This window comes from Dendrobates tinctorius, unplaced genomic scaffold (assembly GCF_039654945.1).
Source record: "Dendrobates tinctorius isolate UK_male_01 unplaced genomic scaffold, ASM3965494v1 ptg000111l, whole genome shotgun sequence".
Taxonomy (NCBI): Eukaryota; Metazoa; Chordata; class Amphibia; order Anura; family Dendrobatidae; genus Dendrobates; species Dendrobates tinctorius.
Genome location: NW_027361779.1, coordinates 24491751 through 24515609, shown reverse-complemented (window position 1 = coordinate 24515609; position 23859 = coordinate 24491751). Strand labels below are relative to the sequence as shown.

Here is a 23859-nt window from a genome sequence, read left to right as displayed (position 1 = left end):
CCAATCAGCTTAAAGGCCAGAAGTGAGCTTTTTGAAAAGTAGTCCCTACAATCCTATACTGTGTATGTAGGTATCCCTGTTTGCTAACGAAAAATTTAGCTAAAAAGCACCCGCTACTAGGCCACATGACTATGTGAAATGTTAGGAATATTGCTTGGCACATTTCACAAAGGTTAAAGTCCATTTTCACTTCACATTGCAGTTGAGGATGTGATGAGATGCTAGCGCAACATCCGCGACCAGTACCGGCAAGAAAGACAGCAGAGGGCCAGGAGTGGGGCAGCAGCACCGACCAAGCGGAAATAGATGGATTTTTGGTCCTTACCGTAAAATCTCTTTCTTGGAGCCTTCATTGGGGGACACAGATTACCATGGGTGTATGCTGCTGCTGCTAGGAAGCTGACACTATGCAAAACAATAAAAATTAGCTCCTCCCCGGCAGTATACACCCACCGACAGGCACCAAGCACCTCAGTTGGTGAAAGAGCAGTAGGAGAAGCAAAGAGAAAACTCTAAACGTATGTACCAACACAACAAGGGACTCTAAGACCCAACACGGTACAACTTAAACAGGGAGGGTGCTGTGTCCCCCAATGAAGGCTCCAAGAAAGAGATTTTACGGTAAGGACCAAAAATCCATCTTTCTTTATCGCCTTACTGGGGGACACAGATTACCATGGGACGTTCCAAAGCAGTCCCAAGGGTGGGAACAGCAATAAGGAACGAAAGTGACGGAAAGGCTTAGGTCGGCCAGTGAGCCACTGCCACCTGCAGAACCTTCCTACCTACAACAGCATCAGACGAGGCCTGGGTATAAACCCTGTAGAACCTCGTAAAGGTGTGCAAAGATGACCAGGTTGCGGCCTTGCAAATTTGCATGGCCGAAGCCTGGTGACGAACCGCCCACGAAGCCGCCACAGCCCGGGTGGAATGAGATCTTACTCCAGGAGGGGGTCGTTTTTTCTGAAGACGATACGCTTCCAGAATGGTAGAACGAATCCAGCGAGCGATCGTGGATTTGGAAGCCGGAAGGCCCTTCTGGCGACCTTCAGAGATGACCAGCAAGGAATTGGACAGACGAAAGGAAGATGTCCTGGCGAGATAGACACGCAGGGCTCTAACTACGTCCAGTTTGTGGAGAGACTTCTCAAGCGGATGAGAGGGAGCCGGACAAAAAGAAGGAAGAACGATATCCTCATTGATATGGAAAGAGGAAACCACCTTTGGAAGAGAAGAAGTAACGGGCCTGAGGACGGCTTTGTCCTGATGGAGAATCAGGTAAGGGGAACGACATGACAAGGCCGCCAATTCAGAAACTCTTCTGATGGATGTAATGGCGATCAAAAAGGTGACCTTCCACGAGAGAAGGGACAAAGGAATGTCCTGGAGATGCTCGAACGGCGCCTTCTGGAGAGCGCTAAGAACGAGGTTGAGATTCCACGGGTCTATTGGCAAATGATGAGGAGGAGCCACATGGGAGACCCCTTGGAGAAAGGTTTTGACCTGTGGTAGAGAAGCTAGCTCTCTTTGGAAGAGGATTGAGAGAGCGGAAACCTGGCCCTTAATCGTACTGAGGGACAGACCCACTTCTAAACCAGAATGAAGAAACCCAAGGATAGATGGGATAGAAAAGGACATTGGGAAGACTTTTTTATCATCGCACCAATGGAAAAAAGCCTTCCAGTACCTATGGTAAATGCGGGAAGAGGCTGGTTTCCTGGCTCTGATCATAGTTGGAATAACCTGACAGGACAGACCTGATTCCTTCAGGATTGAGGTCTCAACGGCCATGCCGTCAAACTCAGAGACTGAGAATTCTCGTGGTAAAGGGGGCCTTGCGAGAGAAGGTCTGGAAGCCTCCAGGGGATGTCCGCGAGCATGTTGACCAGTTCCGTGTACCAAGGCCGTCTTGGCCAATCTGGAGCGACTAGAATCACTGGTACGCCTTTCGATTTTATCTTTTTGACCACTCATGGGTTCAAGGCCAGAGGCGGGAACAGATAAGGAAGTTGAAACTGGGACCACGGAGTCACCAGCGCGTCGCATGCGACGGCTAGAGGGTCCCTGGACCTGGCTACGAACTGCGGCACCTTGTGGTTCATCCGAGATGCCATGAGGTCAACATCCGGGGTGCCCCAACGGTGGCATATCTGATTGAAGACTGTGGGGTGCAGGGACCATTCGCCGGACGCTAGGCCCTGGCGACTCAAAGTCGGCTGCCCAATTTTCCACCCCTGGAATATGGACGGCGGAGATTGCCGGAACGTAACGTTCTGCCCAGCGGAATATCTTGGCCACTTCTGACATTACTTGCTTGCTGCGCGTGCCCCCCTGATGGTTTATGTACGCCACGGCCGTGGCGTTGTCCGACTGAATACGGACCGGCTTGCCGGAGAGGAGAGGCTGCCAGTGAAGTAGGGCCAGGAAGATTGCTCTGATCTCCAGAAGATTGATTGGGAGGAGAGACTCCTGTGGACTCCAGCGTCCTTGGGCCGCTTTCTGATGGAACACGGCTCCCCATCCTAGAAGGCTCGCATCGGTGGTGATGACTTGCCACTGAGGCGGAAGGAAGGACCTCCCTTGGAGAACTGCCGCTGGCCGTAGCCACCAAGTGAGAGATTACCTCACTCTGAGAGGGAGCAGAATAGGACGGTCCAAGGACATCGTGGTCTTGTCCCAGGCTGAAAGCAGAGACAGCTGGAGGGGGCGAAGATGAAACTGCGCAAAGGGTACTGCTTCCATGGAAGCCACCATCTTCCCCAGGAACCTTCATGCAGGACCGAATGGGAATGGGAGTAGGCCTCTTGAGAGTTCTGATGCCCTTGGAAAGAGTCGCAAATTTTTCCCCTGGAAGAAAAACACGGGCTAGATTCGTGTCGAATTCCATGCCCAGAAAGGTCAGACGCTGGGTGGGGGTCAGAATGGACTTCTCCATGTTGACTAGCCAACCGAGGCGGACGAGAGTGTCCAGGGTTATCTGAAGACTCTGGAGACAGTCCTGGCGAGACGAACCCTTGATCAAAAGATCGTCCAGATAAGGGATGATGAGGATCCCTCTGGAGCGAAGGATGGCCATGACGGTCGCCATCACCTTCGTGAAAACACGGGGCGCTGAAGCTAGGTCGAAAGGAAGAGCCGTGAACTGAAAGTGGTCTCCCTGAATCGCAAATCGAAGATACTTCTGATGTTGCGCACGATCTGGAATGTGTAGATAGGCATCCCGAATGTCCACCGAGCAGAGGAATTCTCCGGGTTCCATGGAAGCAACACCGACCGAAGGGACTCCATTTTGAAATGAAGAATCTTCACGTGGCGATTGAGCAATTTGAGGTCTAGAATTGGACGAAGGGAGCAGTCTTTCTTCGGGACTACAAAGAGATTGGAGTAGAACCCGGAAAACCGTTCGTTTGAGGGAACGGGGACAATGACTCCGGCGGAAAGAAGGGAGGAAATGGCCTGCAGAAAACCTGGAGTCTGGGACCGCTGTCGCGGAGGCCGAGACCGGAAAAAACGTCTGTTCGGGGGGGAAGCAAATTCGATCTTGTATCCGGATGCGACGATTTCTCTGACCCAAGCGTCGTCGACAACGGACAGCCAAGCATCCACGAAAAAGGAAAGTCTGCCTCCCACCCTGGAAGAAATTCCAGGTGGGGGTGACCCGTCACTTAGAAGAAAATCTGCCAGAATTGGCGCCTGAAGATCTGGAGTATTGTCCTCTAGATTTCCAGCGAGGAGCGGGTTTGTAGGAAGGTTTCCTCTGATCCCGCTCCCTGGTGGAGGACGGCCGATCTTGTTGAGCAGATCTCTCCGTGGCAGAGAAGGGAGGAAAGGGCCTGAATGGTCGAAAACCCTTTCTGTTGAAAAAACATTTCGGTCGAGACTGGGGAAGCGAAGTGCTTTTACCACCAGTGGCATCGGAAATTATCTGATCCAGCTTGGCTCCAAACAGTCTAGAGCCATGGAATGGCAGATTGGTAAGCGACTTTTTTGAAGTAGTGTCCGCATTCCATGGCTTTAGCCAGAGGACTCGGCGTACAGCTACTATGTTGCTGTTAGCCCTTGCTACGCAGCCGGCAGCGTCCAAGGAGGCGACCAAAAGGTATTTTCCCGCATGGTTAACCTGATCTGCAAGATCCGCCAACTCGTCTCGAGGAGCTGACGCTAAGATGCCCCTGCGAAGAATTTTTGCCCAAGCGGAAATGACTTTCGCCACCCAGTCGGATGCGAAAATAGGGCAGAGAGAGGCGCCGGATGCCTCAAAGATAGACTTAGCTAGAGATTCAATCTGCCTGTCAGTAGGATCTTTAAGCGATGCCCCATCTGGCAGAGAAAGCACCGTTTTTGAGGCTATCCGGGAAACTGGAGGATCCACCTCGGGAGCCTTGGACCACTTTGTGAGCAGGTCTGCGTCAAAGGGGTACAGTACGTCTAAGTACTTGCGGCCTGAGAAACGTTGCTCAGGGCGCTCCCAGTGTTTGGATAAGGTAGTAATGAAATCTTTGTGATTGGGAAAGGTTCAAGATGGAGGTCTTGCTCGTTTAAGGAGAACAGAGCATTCCTGAGGGGGAGTCTTATCCTGCTTAATTTTTAGTGTTTGGAAGATAGCTGAAATAAGACTATCGACCATGTCCCGTGTTTTAGAAACGCTGTTCCCTTCTGAACTAGCTTCCGATTGAGAGTCATCGCCTGACTGAAGGTTGTCATCCGAGGAAGGAGAAGGAAACTTGGGAGAAGCAGAAGGGCCCTGCGAGCTAGAGGACGAAGTAGACAGAGCCCGCTTCCTAGAACTCCTGCCCTGTCTGTCTCTCTGAAGGTCGCGGTCAGGTGCGGACGACTCACCCTGAGAGGCGGTCGGGGCACAGGTGGCTGCAGATAGCTGAGGTAATCGTTCTAAGACCTGGACCAGCGACTGTGATACTTTTGTCAAGTCAGATACAGACTGAGACATTACAACGGCCCACTCCGGGGGGAGGGGGGAAGGAAGAGTGTCCTCAGCCCGGGACTCTGTGCGCTCCTGAGATGCCGACATATTTGAAGGACTGCAGGGGGGGCAGAATGGGGACGACCGACCCGATGCCCACTTCTTTTTACAGCGCGCACAGGCGTAATAGGTAGCGGTGGGCCTGAAGCAGAGATCCCCTGAAGGGTTGGGCATAAGTAAACTGCACTGAATGGCCGCAGGAATTAGGGAAGAACTGCCGAGGAGAGCTAATCTTTGCCTCAGAGCAGAGCCTACCGAGATTCTGGCGAGCAGCAGAAAACGCCGAAGTGTCCCCCAAGCAGCGCAGGAAGGAGTGAAAATCCAGGAAAATCTTGTGCTGGAGGCTGGGGGCGGAGCTTAGCGGCTGCGCCGTGACTGGCTAACAGCGACGAAGAGGGCATGGCCGAAGGGGGAGGCTGGCATATCAAAAGAAAAGGAGCCCTGTGATGGGCTAGAAAAGGCACGCTGAAAAGAGCGCGCTCAGGAAGGGAGGAGGGAGCACGCTGAGGGAAAGTGAAAGGGAGACGCCGCAGCCCCATGCCTAGCAATTGTGAAGGAAACGCCAACATAATGGTGCCGAACTGACAGTGGCCCTGCTGCTTGTGACGCTGCTGTGGTGAGTGGATGGATCCCCAGTGTCTCCCTGACTAGTGCAGGAGGAGGCGCAAGTGGCTGTGTGAGCGCGCGGCAGGCAGAGAGGGCGGGAGATTCAAATAACTGTGGACCTGTAATCACCAAGGTCCAACTCCTCCCATTCACGGAAGCTTATGCGGGGCCGGAGGGAAAGTACAGGCACTTACCTGACGTCCCTGAAGAGGATGACCACAGAGGCCCACAGAGAACGGGCAGGCCGCTGGGGGGGTCCTCTGTACCCGCATCCTGCAGAAGACGGCTTGAACCTCCTGCGATCGCCGTCTTCCTCTCAGCCCTGTCCCGAGAAAGGGGTGAGGAGGGGGATTCGGCAAGGACCAGCCACCTGTCCACAACCCTTATCACCGGAAGGTGATAGGGAAAAAGTCCTGCCTGCAGTACTGAGAGTTGCGATGTGGGTGACACCACACTGCTCGCTCAGCCGCATGATATAGGAAATCAGGGTGATAACTATACCGTTTCCCAACGGAAAAACCTGAAAAATAAAAGAGAAAAGATTAAAAAGTTCGATCTAAACCCTAAAAGAAAAAAATGGATTATTAATTGCGGCTCTGGGGAGATCCCGGTCCGCCTCCTACAGACACTAAGCACAAACTGGGGTGCTTGGTGCCTGTCGGTGGGTGTATACTGCCGGGGAGGAGCTAATTTTTATTGTTTTGCATAGTGTCAGCCTCCTAGCAGCAGCAGCATACACCCATGGTAATCTGTGTCCCCCAATAAGGCGACAAAGAAACATATATTTTGACCGCTTGTCATTTTTGGCACCCAGTATGGATCTCAGACCGTAAGTACAGACATCACACCACATGACACATATGCTTTTTAGGGTCAGAGCTATATTTTTTTTTTTTACATTTCCTAACAGAACTCAGTCCAACCTCACAGAGAGGGAGACAGGGTTGGATACTGAGCCCATTATAGACCCGGATGGGGGATGTGAAGAGGTGGCTGGCCCATGTTCTGACCCGAGCTTTTGCAACCCCCAAGCTCCACTGGCACCAGGACCAGCATCAGTTTCTGGACCTGGTCCAGAACCAGCAGAGCCACCAGCATCCAGCAACGTAGAAGACCCCGGCAACAGCAGCAGCCCTACTGGCCGTCTTGAGGGGTCCCCCCAGCCTGCAGCCGTAGGCCGCCGTGGGAGACTGAGAAGAGACAACACTGCCTCTGATACCCGGAGGCATGTAGACATAGGTGTCCTAAATTACCTGTCCAGGATGAAAGTGAAGAGGCATATTCCCGAAGCCTGGCCCGGTACCTCCGTCCCCGACCCCATGAGGTGAGGCTACGTGTGCTAAGATCCATTCAGATCCTTAATGATGCATGCACACACCCCAGTGGCCCATATGAGTTGTTTGAGTATCTTGAGAGGTGGCAGCTCTCAACCCGTAACTGTCTCCGCCTTGCCCGACAACCAGATGTGCATGCTCAATTAGGATCTAAAGTTCCGCCTGCACTTGTGCCTACACCTCCACCCATTCCCCCCCAAACCAACCTTGGCAACAACAGGGCCAAATGGCAGCCTATAACCAACCTGTCCAATATGGCCACTTGTACAGACCTGGTGTTGGAGGCTGGCCCCAACCTAGGTTTGGACGACATGGTCATATTGGGGGGTATGATGGACATGGCTGCAATCAGCAACAGGATTTTAATCGCCATTATCCTTATGGTCTCTTTGGTGCGCAGCTACATGACCATGGCCACATATTTCCACAGGGCCAAGAATAATGGTCAAGCTGGGCACCCCAACAAAGAGATGAGGGCCTCCCGCCATCACCTCCGCCAAGCTACAAGCAGTTATAAAAACAAAAAGTTGTTTATGTTTTTGTGTTAGAAAATGATTATTTCTTGTTACCTATTTGGGTGTCCAAATAATATAATGTGCTATACACAAAAGCCTAAATGGCCAGGGCAATGTCTGCCATATGACCGAAATATGGTAAACAGTATTCTAAGTAATTTTTTGCATTTATAAAAAATTTGAAAATGCAACTTTGGCCCTCTTCTTGATGTATTTTAGGCATTCGAATAAGTCAACTTTAACCCATATAAACCGAACACAAAAATCATAGAATAGAAAAAAATAGATTTATATACACACACATAAGAACATCACAACATAGATACAGTCTGATCTTGCCAGGTAGTAGCACCATGAGGTGAAACAAAATACTGGGTGAACACATCACGTACTTTGAGTCCTGAGAGAGGACGCCGTAAAGGGAGCACATGTGGCCTAGACCTATCCCCATTGTCCACCACACCTTCAGTCACATCAGATGAGGAGCAATCATGCAGTCTAGTGAAGTTATGGAGGACCACACAAGCTTTGATGACCTCATTTACGTTGGCTTCACTCAGCTGAATGGCAGAATGGAGGACACGCCATTTGGCACAAAGAATGCTGAAGGCACACTCCACCAGTCTTCGGGCACATGAAAGGCGCAAATTAAAAATCCTGCGTCCGGTGGTCAAGGTTTCTGCATGGGTATGTCCTCATGACATGCCTGATCAATTGGAAGGCTTCATCCCCCACTAGGACATAAGGCACCGCTTCTTGATTTGAGCCTGGCAGCTGACGTGGTAGTGGTAGGTCCAACTGGTTATTGCGCAGCCGCCAACCCATAATGGAAGACTTGAACTCGAGAGTCTCCAGTTCTTCCATTAGCCCCAATCTCTACAATTATAAACCTGTAGTTACTGTCAACCAGAGCCAACAAAACTACAGAAAAATATTGTTTATAATTATAGAATTGGGACCCTGAGTTCAGCAGCTTACGCACACGGATGTGCTTCCCATACAGGGCTCCAATACAATTGGGGAATTGGCAGTGCAACTCAAATCCCCTGGCAATCCTCAACCAGTCTCCCATCTTGGGCTCTGGCATAACCAGATGATGAAGTCTGGACCAGATTTCCGAACATGTCTAACGATGCCAGATATTGTCGATCACCCAATCAAAAACTCCAGATGGAGTGCGGCATATGAAAGGCCAGTTGTGAGGAACCTACAATTAAACAGATGTCGAAAATATATACATTAATACATTCTAAAGGACGCACACATTACATATACATCATCAGAACAGTGTGTAAGAAGCTAGGCGAACAATACATATCCACATGTACCATGGCTATGTAATGTGGAATAACACATCAAAGTCTTCTTTTAGAGCATATATTTAGTACCAATTCATAATGTTACTCAGCCAAAAAGGTGTTACTAAGAGAATTCTTTTTGAAACTAATCATCTACATACATTCTGTAGCAGAGGAATACATACCGTAACGTAAGGAGAAGCCGCTCCTCCGCAGAGATACATTTGCGCATTTGGGTGTCCTGGAAGGTGATCCCTGGGCGCACTGTCTCCAACAAAACATCAAAGGTAGAACCAGTCATCCAACAATACAGGAAAAACTTGTCGGCATTTGTCCTCAGAGCTGCATAAAGCCTGTGAAAATGGCCTTCATTGAGACGTTGACTCAAATGCGGATGCACCCACATTCATCTCCTCCTCCTCAAATCCACAATCACTGGGTATGGCTGGCCAAAGCGCCGGGACAAAACCCAGTTGAACAGAACACGGTAAGTTGGGGTGAACTGAAGTCTGTGGGACATGTTTGCTAACAACCACCAACACAAGCACAGCACCAAAATGGGCAGATTGGAGGCTGCCACCTGATGTTGAGGCAATAAATAGGGTTGGTGCTGATGATTTAAATTATGTGCAGGCCTCAAAACCGTTAAGGCTAAGTGCACACGTACCGGAACTCTCGCGGAAATTACCGTGAGAATTCCGGAATTCCATTAAGCGGGAAAATCGCATTTTAAATTCCCGCGATTTTCCCACGGAAAAACTAGCATTTTGCAAGCGTAATTAGCTTGCAAAATGCTAGCGTTCTCCAAGCGATCTGTAGCATCGCTTGGAGAACTGATTGACAGGTTGGTCACACTCGTCAAACATAGTGTTTGACAAGTGTGACCAACTTTTTACTACTGAGGCCGCCTATGCAGCATCAGTAGTAAAAGATAAAATGTAAAAAAATAAATAAAAAATGGTGTTATTCTTACCTTCCGGCGTCCCGCGCAGGCGTTCCCAGTAATCCTTTGCGAAAATGCCAGCAATGACATCCGTTCTCGCGGGATTGCGATGTCTCGCGGTAATTCGCGATGACGTCGCGCGAATGACCGCGAGACTTCGCGATCCCGCGAGAACGGACGTCATCGCAGGCATTTTCGCAAAGGATTACTGGGACCGGGAGCGTGGAGAGAGGCGGGAAGGCTGCGTGGGACGTCGGAAGGTGAGAATAACAATATTTTTTATTTTAAATTCTATTTTTTACAGGGATATGGTACCCAAAGCCCAGAGGACAGTCTCCTCTCCTCCGGACCGTGGGTACCATCCGCAAATGTTCTGCTTACTTTCCGCATGGTGTGCACAGCCACATGCGGGATGTAAGCGGAACAATGCATTCCTATGGGTGCGGGATCGCCACAATTCCGCAAATTAATGAGTATGCTGCGGCTTTTACCGCGAAGCGATTCCGCCGCGGTAAAAACCGCAGCATTAGCACAGCATTGCGGAGTCCCATAGGAATGCATGGGATGCTTATTTTTCGCGTTTTCGTGGCAAAATCGCGCGGTTAAACCGCCGCGGAAACACAAAAAAAAGTCACGTGTGAACTCAGCCTAAATGTCCATTTTGCAACGTTGCGAGAAAAAAACGCTATACAGATGCTTACATGAGAAAAATACGCGTCCACACCCTGACAACGGATGACATACTGATCACTATTTAGGGACCATTTATGCGTATTACGGCCGTAGAATACGGTCCGTATTTTTCTACGTTGTGTGTGACTCCAGCCTTAGGGAGAGCAGCTCGTTGGCACATGACTAAGTGTGCAAACTGCATATGTGCTCTGGGAGGAGGAGGAGGGGGGGCGCCAAACTGAATGCTTGCCCTGGTTGCCAGAAAGCCTAGATCAGTGTTGGCAAACCTATGGCACATGTGCCAGAGAGGGCACGCAGAGCCGTCTCTGCTGGCACGTGGCATCGCCTCATCTGCAAGTGTCCTCGCTCCGGAGCTGCAGCTTCCTGCCTCACATGGCAGTCAGTGGCACGGCTGTATGACATCATTCAGCTCCGCGGCCGCTGTGCCAGTGAGGGGAAGCTGCCGGCGAGCGTGTGGGCAGGTGAGAGGGGTATGTGTATAATGATTGGGGTGATGGAGAAGGCAATGATGGGAGTGATGGAGAAGGCAATGATGGGAGTGATGGGGGAGAGGGCAATGATGGGAGTGATGGAGAAGGCAATGATGGGGGTGGTGGAAAGGGCAATGATGGTGGTGGTCAAAAGGGCAATAATGGGGTGGTGGAATGGGCAATTTCTACATGAAGGGGATCATGATGGGGCACATTTCTACATGAAGGAGATCATGATGGGACATTTCTACGCAAAGAGGATCATTATGGTACATTTCTACATGAAGGGGAGCAGGATAGGGCACATTATTACAAGGAGGAGACAATGATGGGGCATATTACTACAAGAAGGGGATCAAGATGGGAACAGAACTACTGGCTGGGACCATTCTAATTGGGCAGGTGGTGAGCACAGTAATTAAAAGTGTGTACCTGTTACTTGTTTGGCGGTTGTTTGCAATCTCAGCACCTGGACCGCCAGTGTTTTTTTAATTTATTTTTTGTCAAATGTGGAGCCGCAGCAAATATTTATACTTTTTCAGTTCACGGTGAAGCCTCCTAGTTTGCCATCTGCTTGCATTCCATGGTAAAATCTATCTAATCTGATTTTTTTTCCCTACAGATCAATCCAACTGCTGTGTCTGGAAAGGGCAGTGTGAGTAAAGGGGGTTTTACACATAGCGATATCGCTAGCAATATCGCTAAAGCATCACCGATTTGGTGACGCAGCAGCAATATCGCTATGTGTGATACTTACCTCCGACCGGCTCCCCCGCTGTGTCATTGATCGCGCAGCTCCATTTCTCGTCAGGCGCTTCCTGCTGGGCTTCCTGTGGCGCCGACGAGCGACGTGTGGAGGCGGGCGGGCGGACATCAGGATCGCCGCGTCTGAAAGGTAAGTATCGTCCGCTGTATCGCTGTGAGATCTGCCTGTTTGGCAGCTCACTAGCGATCATTTAGCGATGCACCAGCGATCCTGACCGGGTCGTATCGTGGTCAGGATCGCTGGTGCATCGCTAAATGTAAAAGGGTCTTAAGGGTGGTTTCACATTTGGGTTTAAGGCCGCCGCTAAGCCCCGCCCCCTGCCTCCGCCAGTAGCTCCGCCTACGGGCGCATGACGCTGCATGCGTCCTGCATCCCCTATATTTAGCACTGGGGACGCAGGCCGTGCGCAGGTATGCGTTTGGCGGCGCATGCGTCCTTCTGACGCTGCGCCGAGCGCACCAAATTGCTGCAGGTTGCGTTTGGCGCTGGTCGGCACAGCGTCAAAAGGACGCATGCGCCGCCAAACGCATACCTGCGCACGGCCTGCGTCCCCAGTGCTAAAGATAGGAGACGCAGGACACATGCAGTGTCATGCGCCCGTAGGCGGAGCTACAGGGGGAGGCACGGCAGGGGGTGGGTCTTAGCGGCGGCCGTGCGCAGGCCGACGCTGTGGCCTTAAATGAAAATGTGAAACCACCCTAACTCAGTTTCATTGTGTGATAAGCACGCGTGAGCTTGAAGCCCCCCTGCTGAACAGAAGACTGCAAAGATAAGATTAAAATCAATGAATTGTTGACATAATAGAATTGATCATCAGGGTTTAGGGATGGCAAGCGCTGTACAGGGACAGGGAAGATGGCTGGTGTGGCACCCCTGAGGCTCAGTCGCCACAGAGGTACTGCACCTTCTCCTAAGGTGTGGTGCCCCACCATCCAGGTAAGTTGGAGGCTCCTGACCACGCTCCAACACAATAGAGTAGTTCAGCAAAACCACATTGCGGCTCCTTGCTTAGAGAGAGGCAGAGCACCTTTGGTGGTTCCCTGCTTGGAACACTAGACGTGCTGAGAGGTGGGTGGAGTTCAGAATATATAAGAGCGGAACAGTTCCAGGATTAGTGTTCAGTCGAGTTCAGAGGTGGAGTAGGAGAGAGGAAGCCACTCGGGAAAAGTGGGGATCCCTGGAAAAGGGATGGAGGAAGGAGTGCTGCAGCTGCCTCAGTGATCTGAGCCAGCTGGCACGGGAAAGGAAAGAAGGAGAAGGACATTGAACTGAAGCCTGAGCTTTCATAGGAGAGAAAGACAAGTACGGAACGTAGGAGTAAAAGGGAACACAGAGGACGTGGGTGAGAGGAAGAACCCTGCCTAGAAGTTCTAAGCGCAAGGCTGGGGCCCGGACCCCGAGGTTGTATGGACACTAATGGTTCTGCAGCAGACAACGGTGGAGTAGTGGGCTGTAAATGCACTACTCCCATCTAAGACTTGAGAGCACAACAGCAACACGGATAGAGAGCCGGGACTAGGAGTAGAGAGTCCCCGAAGCAGGCTACAGCTGTCTGCCGTACAAGTTCTTGGGAACATCTGTCAGGAGGAACTCCAGTGTAACACAGTACTAGGAGATCTTCACACTTAAAGGCGCTATAGACGTTCAGAAAAGGCACATAAGTTGGAGTGTGGAAGGGAGCATTCCATCTTGCCTGGAGGTTGACTGAGTCCCTGACCCGGAGGACACGGCACAGAAGCGGGCACTACAGACTGTGAGTAAAGCTTTGGAACTACATGCCCTGGTGTCCTCCATTCCTTCCTGCGTCCGTCTGCCTGGCACTGCTACATCCTCTGCACCAAACACTACAACATCTAAGTGTCTCCATATCTACACTGCCCTGGGACAACAGCCCTGCCTGTGGAGGGCTATAACATCATTGCTACACCACACCATCAGTCCCAGTGGATCTGCATGCAGTGTCGGCTTAACACCTCCCTTGCCGAGCACCACAGGTGGCATCACGAACTACTCATTTAACTACATTTCACCATCTCCCTTTTTACTTGGGCGCCCAGGGCCACGGTCCGGGTCACCGCTGCTGTGACACATCCCACTGATAACAACCCGGTACCGAGTACCCCACAGCCCTGGGAGGGCGACCCACTGGCAGCTGCGGACTCTCCTCCTGTGCAGCACTTGCCCTGTTAGCACTTTGTCGTAAATAATTGGGTTTTAGGTGGCAGTTTGGGCACTCGGTCTCAGAAAAGTTCGCCATCACTGGCCTAGATACACCGCTGCATGGATCAGCACGCACAGAGGTCTCAGGTCAGTCACATGTACAGCTGGGTCATCTAACTAGTGTTTCTCTAAACTCAAAATATTAGACCTGACCACACTCCACAGCCAGCCTGTGAACCTTGTTGGCCACACACAGCTTGAGCAGCATGAATTAGGTAGCACTTTAGAGCATGGCATGCAATAGGGCGTGTGGTGCAGCTCCTCCGTCTGGGCCACAAGTGTTATTGGAACCAGAATGAGTTTTCACAAGGGGGATGAAACAATAGAAAAGCCGCAGCCGCTTGTGAGGCTGACAGGACGCGCTCTGTAGGCTGGTAGCATATGGTCCCCTCACCACCATGTCCCGTCTACATGGCCACGCTCGGCACACTGTCTCTTCTGAGACTGATTCTGACTGGTCTGGTAGTAGGTATGGGGCGAGACAAGCCTTCCCGCCAAAGAAGCTGCTCACGGTGGGCGTGGTTAAGGAACGGCGCTTTGTCACGTCATTACGTCTTCCCTCATTGGATGGGCGAGAGTGGGGTAGAGAAGAGGGGGAACGTCGGTTTTACCGGGGGGTGGGAGTTGCTGAAGCGGCTGTGAGGTCGGGGGGGTTGGGTGAAACCGTGGACAGCTGACCCATGACGGGAGGCGGAAGAGGCCTCCACCTGCCGTGGTTGGCGGCACTTGATATAGGGTGAGTGCTGGGAGCAGCGTGCAGGCCGTGTGCATTGTGTACATGTCTGCAGAGAATGTCTCTATCTGTGCCGCACATCGGTCATTAGATGAAACGCATCCATGTGAGTGACCGCACTACTGTTTGCAACCAGTGCCAGACGTATTATACGGGCGAGCTGAGCAGCCAATCACATCACTGCTTTCATAGTAGAGCTTGTAAGTAGCCATGTGATTGGTCACTGGTGGGCTGTGAAGAGGAGGAAGTTCTGCCTCTGGATGTGTTCACACAGTGCGTGTTCCTTCCAAGCAGAATTACTATGTGCAGACTCTGTTTCTGCACAGCCCTCCGCATGTCCTCGTCACTGTATTCACACTCTTCTCTCACTCTCTGTACTGGAGCCCACTGTGTGACACACTTGGTGCTTGTGGTTGTACAGTGTCATCGTGCACGTCTAGCGGCCCCTGGTCTTAAGCTGGAGTCACACATAGCGACTTACTAGCGATCCCGACACCGATATCAAGGTGTCAGGATCGCTGGTAAGTCGCTATGTGATCGCTGGTGAGCTGTCACACAGACAGCTTCACCAGCGATCAGCACAGCGATGCCGAGCACCCGGCATCGCTGGCTATCGCTGTAGAAAATAGATTCAAAATAAAAAATATAGTTATTCTCACCTTCCGATGTCCTGCGCAGCCATCCTGCCTCTCTCCACGCTCCGGTCCCAGTGATCCTTTGCGAGAATGACTGCGAGACGTCACAGTCTCACGGGAGCGCGAAGTCTCGCGGTCATTCGTGCAAAGGATCACTGGGAACGGAGCGTGGAGAGAGGAATGCTGCGCAGGATGTCGGAAGGTGAGAATAACAATATTTTTTATTTTATTTCTATTTTTTACAGCTGATCTCCCGCTTGTCACACGCAGCGATGCGTGCTGGCCAGCCGGAGACCAGCGACCAAAAATATGTCCAGAGGTTTCTTGCAGAGATCAGTGATACCGGCAGGGGGGGCCGCTCGCTGATCGCTGTCACACACACAGCAATCTCGCTGGTGAGATCGTTGTTGCGTCACAAAAGTTGTGACTCAGCAGCGATCTCGCTAGCGAGATTGCTATGTATGACTCCCGCTTTAGGTTAGAGGCTTCTAAGCTGCAGCGTTCCACCATAAAACCTGGGCCTTGGTTTAGTTATGTGTCCCTATTCAATAGATGCCAATACTCCACAGTCTCATCCAATCCCCCCCCATAAACATGTATGCTCAGCATGGATGAGTGTGCATGCATGTGTAAATAAGGAATGGGGAAATATACAGCTTCCAGCCACTTCTATTATGCCAGGGGTGGAAAATTTTCCTGAGGGGTCACATGAGAAACCGTGACTGTTGTGGAGGGCTGAACCAATAGGCCTAAATTAATTCTCAATATTAATATATTACAATTAAAAATATAAATAATATCACTTAATATTGAGCAGAATTAAGTATGCTGACATCCTCCTAATTATCGTTTGAACCCAAGTACAGCCCCTTCTGTATATTGTATGAGCCCATCTTATGTACTGTAAGAGCCCCCACACCGCCTCCCTATATGTACTGCAGGAGCCCCACACCGCCTCCCTATATGTACTGCAGGAGCCCCACACCGCCTCCCTATATGTACTGCAGGAGCCCCACACCGCCTCCCTATATGTACTGCAGGAGCCCCACACCGCCTCCCTATATGTACTGCAGGAGCCCCACACCGCCTCCCACTCCCGTCTCCAAGACTTTACACGTGCCGCGCCAATTCTTTGGAATGCACTTCCCAGGTCAATACGATTAGTCCCCCAATCCCCACAATTTTAAGCGTGCCCTGAAAACGCATTTATTCAGACTGGCCTATCGCCTCAACACATTAACCTAATCTATCCCTGTGTGGCACAGCCAAAAGTTTTACCATAACCAAATTTCCCGCATCATGTTTCCACATGCTTTATGCATCCATTAGCCCTCTGTGTTTGTACTGTTACACACTTAACATTATGGCTGGTCCATACAATCAGGGCAACTGTTACCACCCACCTTTCGTGTCTACCTCTTTCCTCATAGACTGTAAGCTTGCGAGCAGGGCCCTCTTTCCTCTTGGTATTTGTTATAATCTACTGTATGTGATTATTGTTATGCTGTAATGTCTATTGTCTGTACAAATCCCCTCTGAAATGTAAAGTGCTGCGGAATATGTCGGCGCTATAAAAATAAAATTTATTATGTGTATATACTGCAGGAGCCCCACACAGCCTCCCTATGTATATATACTGCAGGAGCCCCACACAGCCTCCCTATGTATATATACTGCAGGAGGCCCACACAGCCTCCCTATGTATATATACTGCAGGAGGCCCACACAGCCTCCCTATGTATATATACTGCAGGAGCCCCACACAGCCTCCCTATGTATATATACTGCAGGAGCCCCACACAGCCTCCCTATGTATATATACTGCAGGAGCCCCACACAGCCTCCCTATGTATATATACTGCGTGTTGGAATCACTGTCATATGAATCTGCAATGATCAGGGGTCCCCAATCACCGGTCTGCGGCCCAGCACAGGGCCGTTGCAGTACCCTTGCCGGTCCGCGGACACAAGGGGAGCCGGCGGCTGTGCAGCAGCTGATACTCACCGATCCCTGTCGGCGGCTTCATCCAGCGCTGAGCGGTCAAGTGTACCGCTCATTTAAGGTCATGAATATGGACGCCACTCATCTCCCATAGGCGTGGCGTCCATATTCATAGACCTTAATGAGCGGTAGCACGTGACCGCTCCGCACAGGAGCTGAAGCGCCGCGAGATGCAGGGAGGGAAGTTCAGCGACGGGAAGGAAGGTCAGCGATGTGAGGGGTAAGTATGATGGGGGAGCCGAGCGGAGCCATATATATAAGGGACGGAGAGTGGGAACGGAGCCACATATATATACAGGGGAGGGAGAGTGGGAGCGGAGCCATGCATACAGGGGAGGGAGAGTGGGAGCGGAGCCATGCATACAGGGGAGGGAGAGTGGGAGCGGAGCCATGCATACAGGGGAGGGAGAGTGGGAGCGGAGCCATGCATACAGGGGAGGGAGAGTGGGAGCGGAGCCATGCATACAGGGGAGGGAGAGTGGGAGCGGAGCCATGCATACAACAGGGGGAGCCACACATACATTTTCTGATGATTAGAAAATAATCAGCATGTACAGTACTCCAGTACAATTTTTATAAGTGCTCAATGCTACATTTCCTTGTAGGTTCCAATCATCATTAGCAGTGACGGTCATCAGTAGAAGTAGCCCGGTGCTCCCACTGAAACAGAGAAACAAGCCAGGTGCTCCCACTCATTCAAAACCTATGGTGAGTTGAGTCACATTTAAATGTTATAATTAAATAAGTATGCACTGCTAAACTACAACCGCGTCCATAGCCCCGCCCCTGTCACCCCTCCATTCCCGCCCTGCCGGGCCATGGAAGAATGGTCTTGCTTGAAGCCGGTCCCTGGTGCAAAAAAGGTTGGGGACCACTGCTCTAAATGATGGTGTTTTATTATAATGCTTGAATCCTTTGTCACACAACCTGTGAATTTTCTGAAAAGGTTAATGTTTCATTAATAAGCCGTTATGGAGTGTGCTCTTTATAACTGTGTTTCATCTTTTGGGCGATTCCTAATGTTATCTTTTGCATATGGTGCTATTTATAGGGCCCTTTTCACACTGCAGCGGTATTTTCCCAGATTTCTTCATCTAACGTGCTGCAGGTGCGGCATGTAAAGGGTTTTGCCCTTTCAGATATAGTCCTAACTATGGTTTCACATACTTACCCAGGATTGTTAAACGTGTGTTTGATGCTGAGCTGAATTGTGAAAAGGATCCTTTCCAACAATGCTGAGGTTCACTCCCAAATGATCATTATAACAAGTATGCAATTGGATTGTTTTAGACAACTTTTTTTTTTTTATGCCAATGTATTAGTGACTTTATAGTCACTGTGTTGTTGGATTGAAAACGTTTAGTAAAATTCTCTATCTGGATGCTAAATAAATGAAGAACCACCTTTTTCACAAATTTTGAGTGCCAAGTTTTCTTTTTCTTTTTGGATTGTGAGTCATCGGGAAAGCAAAAGAATTGTCAATATATGTACGGGAACTGTATAAAACAGGAAAGGCATACAAAAAGATATCCAAGGAATTGATAATGCCAGTCATCAACGTTCAAACTTTGATTAACATGGAAAATCAGAGGCTCTGTAAAAAAAAAACTACAGTCAGGTAGACCAAAAAAAATTTCATCCGCAACTACTAGGAAAATTGTTCGGGATGCAAAGAAAAACCCACACATAACATCAGCTGAAATACTGGACTCTCTGAAAACTAGCGGTGTGGCTGTTTCAAGATGCACAATAAGGAGGCACTTGAAGAAAAATGGACTGCATGGTTGAGTTGTCAGAAGAAAGCCATTACTGCACAAATGCCACAAAGTATCTCCCCTACAATACACAAAACAGCACAGAGACAGGCCTCAAGTTCTGCAACAAGGTCATTTGGTGTGATGAGGCTGAAATTGAACTTTTTGGCCAGAACCATAAACTTTACATTTGGAGAGAGGTCAACAAGGCCTATAATGAAAGTAACACCATTCCTACTGTAAAGCATGGAGGTGGATCGCTGATGTTTTGGGCATGTGTGAGCTAAAAAGCCACAGGAAACATGGTCAAAGTTGAAGGAAAGATGAATGCAACATGTTATCAGCAAATGCTGGAGGCAAATTTGCAATCATCAGTCCTTAAGCTGCGCATGGTGTAACAACCCTGCCAGTATCACTACATGGCCTCCCATCCCCCACACACCAACTTACTCACTGCTCCAGGCCGTACTGTGAGTTCTGCCTGCTCCATGTTGTGTACCTTTTGCTTCCTGCCTGTTCTCTGCATGCTTCCTGGCTGTGTGCATAGAGGGCGGCGCCGGCACTCTCAGATTCTTATAGAATCAGTGTGCACCTACCTAATGTGCTCCCGGCCAATCACCAAGAGGCCTTTGGTATTTAGGGCAGCTCCACCTGGTGAAAGCTGCCTGAACAACACCTTCACTCGGCTAGTGTCTTGCTACTGAGTTGCCAGGTCCTGTCCTGTGTTTCGCCTTCTCTGGAGGCTTGATTCCTAGCCTTGCTTTGTACCTGTCTGCCCTCCAGGGAGCAGAATATCCTGGTCTCTGTGTCTTTGTTCTAGCCTTGTCTTGTGCCTGTCTTGCCACCTTCTAGGAGGCAGAATATCCTGGTCCCTCTGCTATTGTTCCTAGCCTTGTCTTGTACCTGTCTGTCCGCCCTTCAGGAGGCAGAATATCCTGGTCTCTGTGCCATTGCTCCTGACCCTGTCTCATACTTGTCCTTGCCGCCCTCCAGGAGGCAGTATATCCTGGTCTCTGTGTCTTTGTTCCTGTACCTTGTCTCGTACCGTTAACTTGTCTGAACTCAGTCCTACCTCAGTCTCCTTGTCTGTGGCTCCTTTCCCTGCTGTGTCTTTCCTTGTGTCCTCTGCCTGTGCTCTGCACTCTTGCGGCTCTGCACTCTTGTGGCTCTGCTTTGTTCTGCTTCTGCTGCTGCAGAACCTCGTGCTGCTAACTGCAGCTTCTCTCCGCAGCCTTGCGGTTCTACTATAGTGTGAACAGGTCCAAACCTGTTCCGTCATACCAATCTATATTTCCATCCTTCCCGTACCAGTACCTGCACTACCTGTGTGAACAGGTCTCTATCCATTCCCATACACCACTCCTTCCTATCAGTGTTCCTGTGCCTTCCCAGTCATCCCCCCCGCCTGTCTCAGCCGTGCCCGCTTGCCAGAGTACCAGCCGTTCCTGCCGTGCTCACCTGCTTGCCAGTCGTGTCTGTCGCCAGCACCTGTCCTAGCGTTCTGTTCCCCAGTGGGATCAGCAGCCACAGCCAGACACCACCCTGGAGTGGCACCTGGCAGCTACCTGCCGCACAAGCCTGACCTCACCATCAGAGGCTCCAGAGAAGACCAAGGAAGCTGCATTAGTTATCCCCTTCCAGGGTAGTCTGGTTTGTGACACAGTGGGTCCATAACCCCCTCGCTCGCGCCAACCTGCCAAGGCACGAGCGTGACACATGGGGAAGTACTTGGACTTTCCAACATGACAACGATCCAAAACACAAGGCCAAATCGACCTGTCATTGGCTACAGCAGAAAAACGTGAAGGTCCTGGAGTGGCCATCTCAGTCTCCTGACCTCCAATATCATTGAGCCACTTTGGGGAGATCTCAAGCACGCAGTTCATGCTAGACAGCCCAGGAATTTACAGGAACTAGAGGCTTTTTTGCCCAGAAGAGTGGGCAGCTTTACCATCTGAGAAAATAAAGCACTTCATCCACAACTACCACAAAAGACTTCAAGCTGTCATTGATGTTAGAGAGGACAATACACGGTATTAAGAAATGGAGTATGTGAGCTTTTCATCAGGGTCATTTGGATGTTTTGGGTTGTCATTATAATAATCTTTATTTTTATATAGTGCTAACAGCGCTTTACAGTTTTGCATACATTATCGGTGTCCCCGATGGGGCTCGCAATCTAAATTCCCTATCAGTATGTCTTTGGTGTGTGGGAGGAAACTCACGCAAACACAGGGAGAACATCATTATGATTTAAAAAGAGAAAACACAGTAGTTTGACAATAAATGGCTTCACTCAACCACTAACCATGAGTGGAGAAAAAGTTATTCAGCAATGCCATCTGCGATTACGGCTCCTCTTTGGGACAAGCAAAACAGCAAGTTTTTCCACTCCTTTATGAAAATGCCAGGAGTTAAATCCTCAGCTTCTAATTTTTTAGTCATTATAAATGGGTGATGAAGCAATTCCTTCAGTTCAGCCACCTGTGTCCATTGACCTTCATTTAGTGTTAACTGAGCATTGACCATGCCTACAAGAAATGGTTTCAGATCCAGCAATCACTCAATCATTAAATTGGTGCTGCCCCACCGATTAGCTTTATCTAAAATTGCCCCTTTTCCAGCACGTGTCTTCAAGATATAATCAGTTTTAGGGGTTCTGGCAGCAATAACCATTTTCTTCACTTTGCCAATCCTAGTTCTAGCATGTCCTTGCCAGCTGCAGTGTCTGCTCAACACAGCGCATGCGCTGAATGAGAAAACTTTGAAGCCGCTTCAACAAGATCATGTAATTGTAAAGTATCATTTTACTGTCTTCTCCAAAGTTTTCACAGTAGACCCACTTCCACAGGCACACACACATCTCCTTAGCACAATACAATAAATCTATTTCACTGTACCAAACCCCTTTTAGAAGTCATAACAGAATTCCCTATTGGAATACCCTCCTCGATATTGACAGAATTTCCATCGGTTTCCCTGTAAATGGTCACAGCTAAACAATTCAGGTTTCTCTCAGGAGCAACCACAGGTTTTCTCCCTTATGACTAGTAATTACAGCCTTCACATATACACCCCTTTCTCCATCAGTAGGCAGAGCGTGGTAACCCAAGCCCATCCCACCAACTCGTATGCCTCAACTGAACGCTTTCCACCACCTCAGTAGTCACATCTGAGTAGGACTCTCCACCCCCTCGTAATGACAGCACTATGTGTGGTCTCCCTAGTAGTGACAACAATGCTACCCCACTTATCTATGTAGATTTCTCTGCTAATGGATACTGATGCAGGAGTAGCTCGCATGCCTTTTGGGCACAAAAGAAACAGTTCAGTGTTTTTTCTGTGGCAGTTGTTGGTTGTAATTCATTATTTGTAACTTGTTAATCTTTCTCCTCTGCAGATGGATGGACTTGCTAAGATGCCGTTCAAACAAGGACGTAGTGATGAAGACATGGTGTATTTTCGAGATCTTTATGGTAAGTGGTACAGGAAGTTGGCTGGTCTAATTCGAACGTCTTAAGATAACTCATCACAAATGCTTATTGCCCAAAAAGCAATTATCACCTATTCTTATGATGTCAGTTGATAGTCAGGGCTGTGGAGTCTGTAAGCCAAACCTCCGACTCCTCAGTTTCCATGACACCGACTCTGATTCTCCGACTCCCTCATACATGGCTCATGTTTAAGTGATAAATTTACTGTAGTAAAATGGTAGCATCAGGCTTTTAATTTCAGTAAACTTTTATTTAGAAGTGCACCCTGCATGTATTTACTCCATTCACTGCCAGCAAGCAGCCTGAATGATACAACTTCCCACCTCTGCTGCCTCTATTTCTCTGCTGTAATATATCCAAATGGTAATCAACTGAGCCACCCTGCATGTATTTACTCCATTCACTGCCAGCAAGCAGCCTGAATGATACAACTTCCCACCTCTGCTGCCTCTATTTCTCTGCTGTAATATATCCAAATGGTACAACTCCATACTTCTGCTGCTTGACCATTTTGCTGCATATTTAAATGTGCTTGCTAAAGCTTTGGTATAATTAATTTGTTGCACTGTATGTAATACTTACTGCTTTAGATCTGTGACTGGGGCCTTTCTAGATCTTATCAGGTGGAAGGTGCTATAGCATTTTGCCACATCTTGGTCTAGTGCCTTTGATCATCTAACCATCCCCTGGTGTGCTGGCCCCAGCTGCCAAATTATACCCAACCATCTCCCACAATCCCTCTCTCCTGACCCTGTAGTGTGGCCTATATATGTAGTAGTTGCTAAGGGGAAGCACGCAGTGTGGGGTCCAGCACGCAAGCATCCCATAAGCAAAGCATCACAGAAGATAAGCATCCAGCAAAACGGCAGTTATACATGGCAGTTAGTCAAGGCAGGAGTCAGGTAACCCACACCTTGCCTTCCCCTTTAACCATGTGCTTTATTTTTATCCTCCTGTGTTCCCTTGCCATCCACATTCATCACCCTATCCCCCCTCCATCACGACTCATACACATCAGCCCCTCTATACTTCCCTCTCCCATGTACAGCTCCCACACACTCCTCACCTTCCTGAGAAACCTCAGCCCATCTTGCCCAAACACATCGCAGAAAAAAACTACTTACAATTCCAACAACTATTGGCTCTTTATCTTCCTTCTACTGATTTCAGGGGACATCTCCCCCAACCCTGGTCCACCATCCCCCAACCTCGACCCCTACCCTACCTCATATCGAAACCACAATAATCTGATTAACATTACTTGCACTCCCTCATCTCAATCTTTTAATTGTGCCCTCTGGAATCCACGGTCTGCTTGTAACAAGCTTCCTTTCCTACACAACTACTTTCTGAACAACTCTCTTAATCTGTTGGCCCTCACTGAAACCTGGATTCAGGATTCTGACACTGTCTCT

At 49.6% G+C, this 23859-nt stretch overlaps 1 protein-coding gene across 3 annotated transcripts in view; it reads left to right on the top strand.

Annotated features, from left to right (window-relative positions):
- Positions 1 to 14407: 14407 nt before the first annotated feature.
- CASP8AP2 (caspase 8 associated protein 2) overlaps positions 14408 to 23859 on the top strand; it is a 104091-nt gene continuing 94639 nt past the window's right edge. For 2 of the 3 annotated variants that reach the window (XM_073589564.1, XM_073589561.1), the window contains exons 1-3: positions 14408 to 14562; positions 17802 to 17904; positions 22351 to 22426. In XM_073589564.1, coding sequence (XP_073445665.1) covers positions 14507 to 14562; positions 17802 to 17904; positions 22351 to 22426 — 235 coding nt within the window. In that variant the 5' untranslated portion in view covers positions 14408 to 14506. The remainder of the gene's footprint in view (positions 14563 to 17801; positions 17905 to 22350; positions 22427 to 23859) is intronic. The other variant, XM_073589562.1, reaches the window with a different exon arrangement.